Here is a 13856-nt window from a genome sequence, read left to right as displayed (position 1 = left end):
ACACGTCGTATAATATTTACAAGTACGTGTTGCACAGGTGGAAGCTGCAGTCCCGGTGCGGGATTGAAATTCTGCCGGCGTTTTACCGCTTCTCTTTCCCGGTCGCCTGCCCGCTGCTGCTGCGAAGACATGCGCGGCGAAAATACTGCCGTGGAAACCGACCTGGGAAAAGGTAAATCGTCGTTTTTTCAAGGAGGTCGCAACGCTTCGTGCGCGAGCGTCGCTACGCCTTGATAAAATATAAATGGGGCCACGGTCGGAAGGGAAAAAAGAGATAGAGCGGGGGAGGAGAGAGAGAGAGAGAGAGAGGAAGCTTAATACATGGTTATTTACGCGTGCAATTGCACCGTGCTCGTCGGTCGCATAGGCAAACATGCCGGCTACAACCGCTATTACGATTTCCAAGCGAGACAACGACAGCACGATTTATACGATTTATATCGCATTTATATATGGCGAATGGGGGTGCGTGTAATTATGCGTCGAGTAATTACGAGACGAAAATCCGCTTATTGACGGAAGCAATCAGTTAATTAACGTCCACGAGCGACAACGACGACGGTAACTCGTTCGAATAGCCGCGGGTGATGGAGAAGCAATTAGAGAAGTAGAGTGGCGTAAACTGACTTGGGGAAAAAAAAATGGGAGAGAAAAACAGTGTGGAAAACAAGATTTACTGACTGAAAGGACTGTGTGTAATTTCAACGCTTCCGTTGCAGCTGTTGGCCCGTGTGAAGGTACAAATTGTGCGGCCCTCCTCCCCCTCGTTCCGTCGAACAACAGCGAAGTGCTCAACGCGAAATTCAATTGCTTCGCGACGCCACTTATTTCCGACTGTGTAATGAGAGAAGGGAGATCTTACGATGCGCCGAGTAATTGCGCCAAGCGAAACCAAGACCGTGTCGTCTCGCGATTTCACTCTTCGCTGATTTTCCCCGCGATTCAACCAGCCAGTTTTATCGGCCCGCTCGCGAATGAACGATGAGGGCATATATCACGCGGGTAAATATTAGGAGTATGCATGAGTGATCAAATATTTCAAAATGAAATTCACTCAAAAGCCCATAGATAAAGCTCTTATTTTTTAATAAATGAGATATAATACGTGTATATAAGTTGAGTATCTTATTTAAAAAAAAAACGTCACACGGAGGATATGTTGTTTATATTGTCTCCGGTGAATTCACACGCGGTAGAAATTTTGTGTTAACCCTTTGCACTCCGCTGTCGCCGTAGCGGCGACATGGTTGTTTTGCTGCCTCGGCACTTTAAGAAATTTTAAGTCCTAAAATTTATGTTTTTCTTTTATAATATAAGTTAGAATATGTTTTGTTATAAAATAGCTAAGAAATAAAAATTTTGTTTTATTGAAACGACTCTATTTTTCTTCTACATCATAGGTATGTACTTGGAACTAATAGCCTCTATGCATTACTAGGCTGGAGTGCAAAGGGTTAATTTAACACAAGGTGAATACGCTGAAAAGTAATGTAAATATTATGTGAAAAATTAACACAAATTTAATAGCGCAGCTCTAATATCTTCGAAATTCATTTCGCGTCACTCATCTGAATTAGCTAAATTATCTCGTTATCCGCGAGCGAGATTCACTCCGGGCGTACGATCGACCGACGACGCCGCGTTCCTGCTTTCAAGCTTGCGAACATAAATTTCTTCGAGAGCGCAGCTGTTCTCTGATGTATCAAGCGCGAGCAACGACGATCGAGTTTACGTTCTGGCGTTGTCGTTTGCTTCGAGCAACTCCGGGCTCCCTTAACTTCCCACGAGATATGCGAATGTCGCGATTACGTACGTATACATAAAGCTGTGAATTTACAACAACGGTCCCCAGCCTTTTTTGGCCCGGCAACACCTCTTAGAGCGAGACTGCTATTGCGAGTTGCTACAGGTCTCACTAAGTAAATTCCCCTTACAGTAACGCACGTATCTTTCTCGGTAACAACGAGCAGATGGAAACTGTCGCAGGAAACGAGATTTTCAGCAGCGATCCTCACGACCTCATGAATCATCAACTGACAATTGCCAGGAAACGTACTACCGCCTTCCAGCTTTAATAACGCTTTTGCGTTTCATTTCGCTGCGTTGAAACATAAAACGTCGAATGCTAGTAATTAACTGAGACAATTCATGTTTTTTACACTAACCGGGCATATCTATACTATTTTATTATTTTATAGTTCTTATATTATCTTGTATTATTATTATATTTATTATTTAATTTAATTTAATTAAGTTTAATTATTTAATTTTATATTTAATTATATTTATTACTTAATTTTATTTTATTCATTTTCTTTGAAGAAAGGGGGAGACAAAGCATTAATAACAATTGTAAAGTTGATGCTGCGTCTTTTGGCAGTACAACTAACATATAACTAATTTATAATCCGCGTGTCAATCGTAAGTTTGTCAGTCATATGTAAGGAATGTTGTATACGCTCAATATATAAAGTATAAATATTACATATAAGTATTATATTAATATATAAATTCAAGACAGAGAACAATAAAAAAAAAACAAACTGTACTTGTGTTAAAGTCGGTCGTTGTTACCATTTTTGTGTTAAATTTTTAACATCCGTGTGTTAATTTTACATATTGTGCTTACGTTACCTCAATTTTCTGTTGTGTCGATATTCAACATGTAAATGTTAAAATAACACACTTTATATTTCAGCGTCGATTGATTTGACATTAATTTTTGACATAATATTTGTGTTACTTTCCAACATATTCATCTTATGTTAAATTAACATGAAAATTTGAGTGGACATTTGGAATGGACGTCTGGGACATGTTAAATATGTGAAATTTAATACACAATTTTTTTACTATGAGGAAGGAAGCGAGAGATCGATTCTCGGTTAAAGGGAAAACGATAATAACATAATAAAGTGATAAAATAATAAATAGAAACACTCGACGGCTTTTGCGCTGCTTTCCAAAGTAAGGATTACGTAAATTGGTGTTTTCGCGTTGCGGATACACACACACACACATTCTTCTGCATGTACATCCCAGAATAAATATGTCATGCACGCTCGTGTGTTACGTGCCTTTGTCCCTATGAAACAATGTGTAGTAAAGCTCCGGCAAAGACAGGGGAACAGACGGGGTATGAGCACACCGCGCGCACGTTAAGCCATTTATGCACAAATGCATTATGACTTCGCCGCTGCGTATGATTTTTTAAGCACACGCTCTCGCAGGTCTAATTTCGTTGCCGCGAAAAGTTTGCGCGTTACAGCGGCCGTGAGGTAGGTCGCAAATCTCCTCTTACTCTCTCCCGTTGCGGCGCGACTATACCGGGATTAGCATACTTTACGCATGCGAAACGAAAGGTGTATTCGCGCGGCTCGCGCACGGCTTGAAGGTGTTTCATCAACAGAAAGTTTGAATGATAATTCCATCCGTTGAGCGTGTAATTTCCGCCCGACATGAAATATCGCCGATCGCTCACAGAAACGCCGCTCCATCGCTCTCGCGCGTCAAGCGCGTCAAATCAATGCGATTTTACGTAATGGCGCGAGATCGTTTTAAAAAATTGAGCGGTAACGCGCGTTATTCGCGGTAAATAAATATTACCTTGTAGCATTATGTCGCCTAATACAGTTTTGTCGCACGAACGGCGGCGATAATGGCGTTTTCATCGGCATAAATTAAAGTAGCAAGATATATGTAACAATCGCGCAGTGTATAATAATTCACGGCAACGTTTGTTATTATTACTTTTTAACGCGCCGATGTTTATGAGAGACATTCAGAATGGAGTAATAATTATTTATTGCGCCTCGTAGCGCTTACATTTTTATTCACGAGCTCCTTCGCATAAATAGTTCAAGGCTTGTTTGAAAGTTTTCACAGAGGTCGAATGAGGGAGTGTGAGAGAGAGAGAGAGAGAGAGGGAGGGGATGGAAAAATTACTGCGAATTTTCCGAGAAATCTTTGCGCAACTATTACATGAGATGAATGCATTCCCCGTCGCGCAACGGTACGGTATAATTTGCGAATTCCAGGGGAAACGGATATTTTCGTTCAAGAAGACGCTGCAATGGCGCCCCGGCAGCCTCGAAATAGGATAACGCAGTGGGATAAGGCGTACGGAGAAACGATGAGCGATAAACTGCTTTATGGTATCTCTAATAATTCGCGCGCCCGCCGTGCACGCGCGTGCTCGTCGCTTTGTGCTTTAATCAAACAAGCTCGCGCGCGATCGAGAAACGAAGCGCGCTCTAAATTATCTCTGTGCAATTCGCGAAGAATTTCACAAGCGTTATGAGACGACGTAGTAGTCGCCTTTGCCGACGCCGTCGTGTCGAGTTACGGTCGCCCATCGGCGCACTTTACGATATCGCGAATTTTTTGTAGCGAATAAACGCGAGCGAGAAGTAACGCGAAGGGGATGATGCTGAACTTGATATTGCGTACACTGAGAAAAATATTTCTTCGAATTTAATAAATTTTATCGCATCCAAAGAAATTTCATCATCGGCGTGCCCCGAAGAAATTAATGTTTCGATTAATAAATACGAATGTTAGACTTTCCGACGAATATGTACCTTTATCTTAAATAAAAAAATTTCCTTGAAACAAAAGATAATTTTCTTACAAGGAAATTATTTGCTTCGTTTTACATATTTATTGCAACCAAATAATATTTTCTTTGGTTAAAAGATATTATTATTTCAAATAACAGCGTTTCTTCTTGTTAAATAATAGTTTTCTTGAATGATACAGTAAAATTTTTACTCAAACAAATAATATTTCGTATAAATGTATGTTGTTTCTATGAAACAGATTTTAGTGAAATTAATAGAAATACTAAATCGAGAGAAACTTTTTTTCTCTGTTTACACTCGGTTACAAAACACGGTTTAGACACATTTTTGCCTATTCCGAAGTTTACCTGAGTTTCGTAGTCTTGTTCCCGATGGGAAAATGTATCTTCTTAGAATTACTAAGAAACAAATTCTCCTATTGGACACAGGATGCGTCGTGAAATTTATCACGAAAAAAAATACCGCAACTTTTTTGCGCCTAACCATTCATCTCTGCTCGTTCCTGTGATCCTCGGTGCGCCTGTATCTTTCCGGTCTGACTGAAGCCTGCCTCCGGAAAGATATATTTTCCTTGTTTTCTGTGTAAACGTTATCTTATTCGATACTTCTAATATATATATACCGTGAAATATATTCACTCTCGCGTTTCCATCAAGTCGCGATTCCACGACCATTTCTATTTTCAGTAACGTCTCCTCGCTCTCTTTCTCTCCGTTCTAGTGCGTGAATCTTCCCCAAGAATATTATTCCACAAGTAAACACAGTTACGTTATTATTTCCCGTGGAAATTCCTCGACTGAGAATAGCGTGCTAAAAGTACATCCCTTTGTTTCCGATCACGCGGGTAGTGCGTTTTCGTGCACGCAGAAAAAAACGCGATCGACGATCTGCAACGATTGGAAGTGGAGCGATGGAAGTTCGCACATTGGATTTTCGTCTGTCTAATGTAAAAACAGAATCGCCGTTCGAGCGAGAAGAGACTGCCTGCGCGTAATGAGGAATCCAGCCCGATTGATTGATCGATCGATCGGCCGATAACACGTCAAATCACGCGATCGACCGAGGTAAGACGGATTTCCTCGGGATTTAAATTCGCAGTTTCTTCGCGAGAGTGTCGCAGCTGTCGGCACCGCGCGGTGATTCAGAGATTCCGTGCTAACGCGCTCAAGATTAAAGCGAAGACCGCACCGCATCAATATCCCTTCGCTCGGACAGCGTGAAAGGTCCCTCTCGTTACGGTGCATTTTTACGACACATATACACACACACACACATGTACACACACCATCGTTATGCATCGAAAAGCTCTCGCGTCGTTATTTACTCCGCAAGTCAGACGTTGGTGGGCGCGTTGAAGTCCTCACCTTTGAAATTTCTGTGTAAAACGCGACGGAATTTTATATATCCGGGATATTATAGGCAAAAGAGAGAGGGGGGATCATAAAAGGATGATTTGCTAATTTTTCTAAATTAATAACAAATAATAAGTCGGTGCCTAATTCATTAGAGGCTCTTAATAATAATAAATAATCTGTCGTAGTTTGTGTTCAATCTGTTCACGACAATGGGATATAATATTAAGTGTTATAATATGAAGTTTATAATAAAAAAGTGTATTTTGGATATGTAATTGATCATTATTTTTGTATCGCTAAGAAAATGGGAAAAATACGAGAAACCTTTAGGTCGCTGTCTTATCTCTTTTTACGATCGTGCTTCCTGTGAACGTCGGCCGCGGATTTCGCGCGAAGCGGAAAATTGCAATAGCTGTTCCATGCTTCGCGGCACGCCCGCGACGACTAATGAAATCCTCGACGACAGTCATCCCGCGAGACACAACTCACGATTATTCGCGTAGAGAGAATTTCAACGCGAGATTTTACGCGATGCTTTACGCGAGCGTTGGATTTCTATACGCACGCTGCGCGCGACGAACACCTTCCCCAGCCGTGACGAAGAGGCATAAAGTAAAACACGCACCGGTTAATTGCGGAGATAACCTCATGCTACGCTGGTCAAAGCAGCGGCGATCTTTGAAGTGGCGACGTACATGATAATATAAACCGTATTTTTCCCGCGGAGGAAAACACTGGCGATTGTATGAAAATGTGCGCGAGAGAAAAACATGTGTGTGACCGCACTTACCATGCAGGGCTGGCTCGTCGCGACATTCCGCTTCGTTTCTGCGACGCCAGTTCCCTAAAAGGAAGCAAAAATATTTTCATATTATACGGGGGTACCTCATCTATCATCTTCGTCATCGTCATCGTCTCATCATCTCGAATATCGTTCATCCCCGCCGTATTTCCGACCGAGACCGAGGATATTTCACCTGACGGATATTAAACGCCGTAAATTTCACCCCTTTCGCCTTTCTTCTTTGCATCGGACGATGCGTCGGCTTTCGTGAACGCGTTCAATTTTGCACCCGACTAGAAATTGTTATCAGATATGCCTGATATTGCACAAGGTCTTAACTAGGTGGACGCAAGGTAATCCTTACTATGGTAATCCTTACTAAACTGAATCATGTACTGATAAAAATTGAATAAGGAAGACCTTTGTGAGGTTATAAGGATTAGATACATATTAGGATCTTAATATTATCCTAATGTATTATTTTATAAAATTTTATTGATCAGGTACTTTTCGGGATCTTTCTCACTTTACCTATCACGATTTGCGTTCTCAGTTCTTAATACGGACCCTTTATAGAAAATTTATCATCGAGTAAATTAATAAAAGCATTTTTTCCTAATTTTTCATAAAAATACTTGCTATTTTTCTCATTTCAAATTACAAAAAAAGTTTTGTAATACATTCGCATATATTTTATAAAATTTATAAAATTTAAGTAAACTGTCATTGATCGACTGTACATTTCTTTTTTTAACTTATTGTATACAAAGTATGCGAAAAAATCCCAAACGGATTAAACTGAATAGAAAAGTCATGTACCAATTTGCAATTATTAAGTAATTATTACGAATTTTGCAAAATGGCACATACGTGTTCTGTTCAATAGTATAACCTGATAAGAAAATTATATATAATCCTGATTAATGTTCTGATTACCACGCAGAGTTACGTGACTTCTTAAAATCCAGTAGCATTACCTCAGATGAACCCGACAACCAGTTAAAATTAACCAAGCGAATTTCTCGTCAGGCAGTCTTCTCGACTTTGCGCGCGGAATTGCAGGGAACGGCGGGAACTTTCTGCGCACCCGCGATTGACGAATAAATGTTTACAGGGAAGGGAATCAATTCCGAACGTGCAATATTTTCGACGATTAGACTGCGCACACATGCGCGAACATGCCTTTTCATCCGCCGCGCGGTTATTTTGTCACGGCGGCGGCAACGGCGGAAAAAGAGACCGACGTCGATATGACACGTCGCTTTGCATGCACTACGTACAGTCGGTCACAGAGGACGGTTGCAACAGTTTTTTTTTTATCTTACGTACTTCAGAACATATCAAAAATACGACGAGACGAACCTATGATTCATGAACACGAAGCGCAATAGACAGCTGTCAAAATTACATACGTATATGTCAAAATTAAACGTGTAATTTTGACAGTCGTCTGACTATCTATTGCGCATGTTCGTAAATCATAGGTTCGCTTCGTCGTATTTTTTTCGTGTGTTCCGAAGCACGTAAAAAAAAAAAAGAAATTCTTCCAACCGTCCTGTGACCGACTGTACTGCGCGCGATGTACACACAAGAGCGGTTATTTTGCAACGGCAGTTTTTGAAAACGCGCGGCTCGTCCTACATTCTCGGCCGCGCGAGACACACGCGGGGGCGAGCGAGCGACGCGGTCGCTTCGAAAATCAAATCGGGAGGAATCATTCGGTCTCACCGACTGCGAGAGATGGCTGTGTCGTGCATAATCGGAAGCGAAAATCAATCATTCCGAGTAATAGAGGAATAAAAGGGATGCTTCCTCGAATTGTCGCGTTGCTTCGCAAACCTTTCGTTGCGCGCTGATAAATGCGCCTCTGATAGCACGGAGAGGATTTCCGCCGGGAAGAGTGTATTTCCGCGTTTTATTCGCCGCGATACATCCCGAGGACTTGAAGATACAAATCCCGAGGACCTCATGAACGTGATTGAAAAGCAGCTTTTATCTCGATCGATGTTATCCGGAAGAACATCAATCGACGGTAGGGAGAGGGGGTGCGGGGAGGAGGAGCATCCATGATGAATTATCGCGCGAGGCTGTACAATGGTCCTCTGATTGATTGTACAGCGATCCAAACCACACCTCAGCGGGCCTCGATGGTTTCTGATGAAGAGCCAGATCGAGGATGGAGAATAATTAAGGGTTCGCGCCAAGGGCCAATCAATAGTTCTAACCGGAATGCTCTTTGTCTCGCGTATCAAACCGGAGCGGTTTGCAGTGCGTTGCAAACAATGCGTTCTCGCCGGGCAAAGTAATCGGATTTATCCCGTCTCGTAGCGGAACGTACCGAATTGCAAGATCTGCGAGCCCTTCGATAAATTGAACGTGTCGTACGTGCTGCGCCACTTGTTACGTCCTCGAGCCTAATTTCGCCGAATGCTCCACGTCGAAGTGGCAAAGAGGGGGATGCCGATGGGTGGGAGATAATTATTGATTCAAATCGGGTCAAGGGTGGGTACACCGAAAAGAGAGATGACCTCCAGTGACCGAGAGATAGTTTCGAGAGATCGATTTGTCAGATTGAAAAGTGAACCGTACCGAATAAATAACTGAAACGAAAACCTCGGGTTTTATCCCGCGAAAGTATATCCCGGCTGCCGGACTTAACAAAAGCTCATTTGTGAATTCATTCGAGCTTAACGAACGGAAAAAAACATTAATTATTCGATATCTAAAACATTAATTGTCCCGGGAACAAAGCTTCGCTTGAGCGAATTTACGTTAAATTTTCTTTTTTATCCATCGCGCAAATGGCGATCCGGCGAACGTTGAGGCGTATTTGCGACGCCACGGTGTATGCATGCGCGTTTGTAGTAACTCGCGAATCAAAGCGCCCGACAAAACAATGCAGTTCGGCGAAACATTCGGCCGCGCGCTAAACGTGAAGTCGATACGCTCGCTATCGAGGAGGGAGGGTTGCCCGTGCGATCAGTCATACGGCTGAATTCTCTCGGATCGACTCGCGGTGTGTATCGGCACTTGACAGCCGGGGAACGGTGACAGCTTAGACGGCGTCGCTCATCACGCCCGTTGCGGAAATGACGTCGACATTGGCTTCCGAAGACGACGACGGTGTTAAGATCCGACGGTCGAAACAGCATGTCGCTGCGCTCGTAGGTAAATTGAACGGCGCTCTTACCTGCCGCTTTTCGAGTCACGAGACGACACTGTGACGTCGACGAGCGGACGAAACGACACGATGCAAGTTGTCTTTCTCTTTTTGCATCTTTCTGTAACTCTCTCGTTCCGAGCGTTGGTGGAAAACATGGTGCGGAGGTGCGAAATTTTCAATCCCGCTGATCGATCCGATTTATCGTACCGGTTTTTCTCCCTTTCTCGCGAATCTACGAGGAAAGGCGATCTCGATTAGAAATTGTCATCAGCTGTATTTGATATTATACAAGATTCTATCTAGTTAACGAGGTAACGTTAAATAACGTCTTAATAAGATCTTAATGACGTCTCTAATGTCGATAAAATGTCATTAAGACATCATTTGACGTCACCCTTGTTAACCGGGTAATTAGGTGAGCACAAGGTAATATCCTTAATATGGTGAACCTAATCTGTATTGACAAAAATTGAATAAGGAAGACCTTTGTAAGGTTATAATGATTATAATGATTATGTATATATTATGACCTTAGTGTATCGTCCTAATGTATTACTTTATAAAGTTTTATTGATCAGGTTTTTATCCACTTTTTTCTGGATTTTATCCATTTTACCTATTGTGACTTGCATCAGTTTCTAATACGGACCTTTTTGTAGTAGACCTAATATATAATAGGTTTGATCAATAAACTTTATTTTTATCATTCTTTCCTTAAATATATTTGTTATTTATTTTTAATTTCAAGTTATAACAAAGTTTTGTGATAAATTCATGTATATTTTATATAATCTAATCATTAATTATCTAATCATAATCCTTTCCGTTGTCTGAGGTAAAACGTGGCACAGGTTCAATAGTAGAGCTTGATGAGGGCATTATAGTGAACCCTTATTAAGGCTCTGATTATCACGCAACGTTACATCTTAGGATTCAATAGTATAATCTTAGATGGACAATTAGTTAAGATCAACCGACCTGGATTATGGAGTAAATTTCTGGTCGGGATTTAGATTTTACGTCGCATACGAGAGATAATTGCGCTTTACTTCCTCCTACGGTCATACAATTTTAACTTGTCCGTGCAAACACTCCGCTTTATTTCGGGGAAACCTCAGGACAACGAGGACAACCACGACGACGACCACGAAGAAATTTCTGAGTTTCGGTAAATAGAGTGCGCTATTCTCGAGCGCTTAAGTAAAATTAATTAACGACCTCGGCTGCCGGTTACCAATTAGCGAGTTGGCTAGCGCGACGGCATCGGCGCCAAGGAAGATAAATAAAGAAAATGTCAGCGGGCAACAGCGACAGCTCGGAAAACGCACAGCAAACAATGGCGCTGCGAAAATGCACTCGCCCGTGCGCGCAGGTGGTTGAGCGAGAACGAAATAATTACACAAACTCACCCGCACAATCGAGAAGCGGAGCGCGATGATGAAGAAATGATTAAATTGCCAGGCAGGTGAAACCCGCTCGTGCTTTAAATGTCTCGCTTCCGTCTCATCATATTTCGCGTGAACTCCGGTATCACTTTTTTTCTCCTTCTTTGTTTTTATATCCGGAAAGTTCGCTGACGCGACGTAGCGAAAGTTGACTCGCAAATTTATTCGGATTTCCATAAAAAAAAAAGATATATTAATTATTCGGCGTTTAAGAAACGAAATTAATTTTCTCGGAAACAAAACCTCGTTTCTCGTACGAGAAAGGATTTATTTTACATTTCCATTTCTATGTACACGCTTGCACGCAAGAGCGCACAACTTCTTCATTTCTATGACGATTTCCATCGCCGCTCTGCGCACATCGCGCTGTACTTTTAAATTCGTACTTTTGAACTTTCATCTTATTCGATCAAGAAGAATACAATTGCCCATTTCATCGAATATATATTTTCACACAATATTACTGTACAAAGAAAGAAAATATCTTAGTAAAAATTACTATAAAATTTGGTAATATTGAACTATACGGAATTATGATCGAAATTATTATGTGTGTTGTAATCTTGTGCTGTGTGCAATGAAACGCATCACTAAAAATGACAACAAACATCAGATCCAATTATAATTTTGGTATGATCCAGCAATTAAAAAATTTTGTGGTAATTTTTACTATAATATTTCCTCCGTGCAGGTTTTTTATATGTACGCTCTCCTAGTCGAAAGGAAGCCATTCTGTATTGATAGATATTCTGCATTGAAAGAAGGATATAGTAACAAATATTAAAATTTAATGAATATTTGCCGACCAAATATTTGATTAATGCAACCAAATAATTTAGTTCCGTATACTGTACATACTGTGTGTGTGTGTGTGTGTGTGTGTGTGTGTATGGGTGTGTGTGTATTGCATATTTAATATACAGAATTAAATGATTTGATTGCAGTAATCAAATATTTGGTCGCTAAATATTCACCAAATTTTAATACTTATTACCAAATCCTTTTTGCAGTGTAGTAATACTTGAATATTGATCGACACGACTAAGTACTTGCGATATATTATCGTGAATTTCAACGTACGATCTTCAGAAAAAGTAATATTCTTACGGGTTATTATATATTCAAAGGGTATGCACTACTTCTCTTGATATTCGTTACTTATGAAGTGGAGCATGCAAACACAGTCTTGAATATGCAAGAAGTATCGATCTATATTTTTCTATTACGCTACAAAATATTAAAAACATCCTTAACCCGAAATATATGCACAGTCATGATTCTCCTCCCTTTCTCTTTCACTCTCTCTTTTGCTCTTTCCTTTCGTAAAAAGGCCAATTATTTTCCTGCAAATATAAAAGGCACCGTACATACATAAGATAAAGCGCAACTTTAGCGTTGAATACAAAATACTCGTATGCACAGCGTAGATTCCGATTAGATAAGAATTCGAAGTTGGTTAACCCAAAATAGGTTATCCCTGCAATACCAATAGGGGACTCCATTCTTATCCCAAACATAGGATCAAATCTTTTTTCCGCGATGCAGATTGGCTGTGCGCTGCGCCTTGCTTCGTGCCGCGTGCAACTGTCATTGTCAAAGTCGAATAACTGAAAGATGGATACACATCGCGCGCACAATAATAAATTGCGCGCTAATACATAATATTCCCGAACAATTCCAGCGAGAGACGCGTCCGATCGGCCGCGGTGCACGTGTGTAATAAATTACGCGGAACGAATGTTAAATTGACGAGCCTTTTGTTCCGTAAATTCAGCCTCCCTCGGCGGATTCGCTCTCGGCGTCACGCTCGGTTGGAACTCCAGCGCCGGCGAGGTCCTGCGAGACGTCCTGAACGCGAGCGGCACCGAAATCGGCCTGGTCGGCGGCATCCTGAACGCCGGCGCCTGCGTCGGCGTGATACTCGCCCCTTTCCTTACCAAGTATCTCAGCCGCATCGCAGCCCTGCTCTTGACCACACTAGGATTTACCGTCGGGTGGTCGTTTATCTGCTTCGCCGACCAGAAAGTATGCTTTCACGTGCCGCACCGTTGAGCCCCGAGTCACGCCGAAATGTCGTTCACATGCGATAGCCCGCGCGAGATTAGAACCGGAGTAAATTTGTTCTTTATACAAGACGAGGGATAATAACTGTTACCACCTTGGGTATCCTTGAAATTATGAGAATGGGAGGAAAATTTATGTAACAGAAATTACACGGTACAGAAGCGATCTTCTTATAGTGGTGACGCTTTTTTTTTTCTAGGTGGAGTAGCTTCGAGGATCTCATAGTTTCGAAAATATTCAAGATAGCAATAGTTATTGTCTCATCCTGTATAGCCGGACGGGATCTCGTACGTAAGAGTCCGTGAATTTCGTTGCGCTTCTCGTCCGAACGTTCACTTATATTGAAGTATTGATTATATCTGCTGTCCCTAAGGGATTTCCCTCGTAAATAAATAGAAATAATAATATATCAATTGTTATTATTATTGTGTATAGTTAAGTCCGAAAAGAACTATAATTTCTCTC

The 13856-nt window shown here is 41.4% G+C and overlaps 1 protein-coding gene across 1 annotated transcript in view; it reads left to right on the top strand.

Moving 5' to 3' along the window:
* Positions 1 to 13379, top strand: part of LOC106745730 — a 38173-nt gene extending 24794 nt beyond the window's left edge. Inside the window, exon 3 of the mRNA XM_014621598.1 lies at positions 13102 to 13379. Within this exon, the coding sequence (XP_014477084.1) occupies positions 13102 to 13379 (278 nt within the window). The remainder of the gene's footprint in view (positions 1 to 13101) is intronic.
* The last annotated feature ends 477 nt before the right edge of the window (positions 13380 to 13856 follow it).

Source organism: Dinoponera quadriceps, unplaced genomic scaffold (genome assembly GCF_001313825.1).
Source record: "Dinoponera quadriceps isolate SergipeBrazil2010 unplaced genomic scaffold, ASM131382v1 scaffold1658, whole genome shotgun sequence".
Classification (NCBI taxonomy): Eukaryota; Metazoa; Arthropoda; class Insecta; order Hymenoptera; family Formicidae; genus Dinoponera; species Dinoponera quadriceps.
Note: the sequence above shows the minus strand (reverse complement) of the source record. Positions and strands in the feature narration are given on the sequence as shown.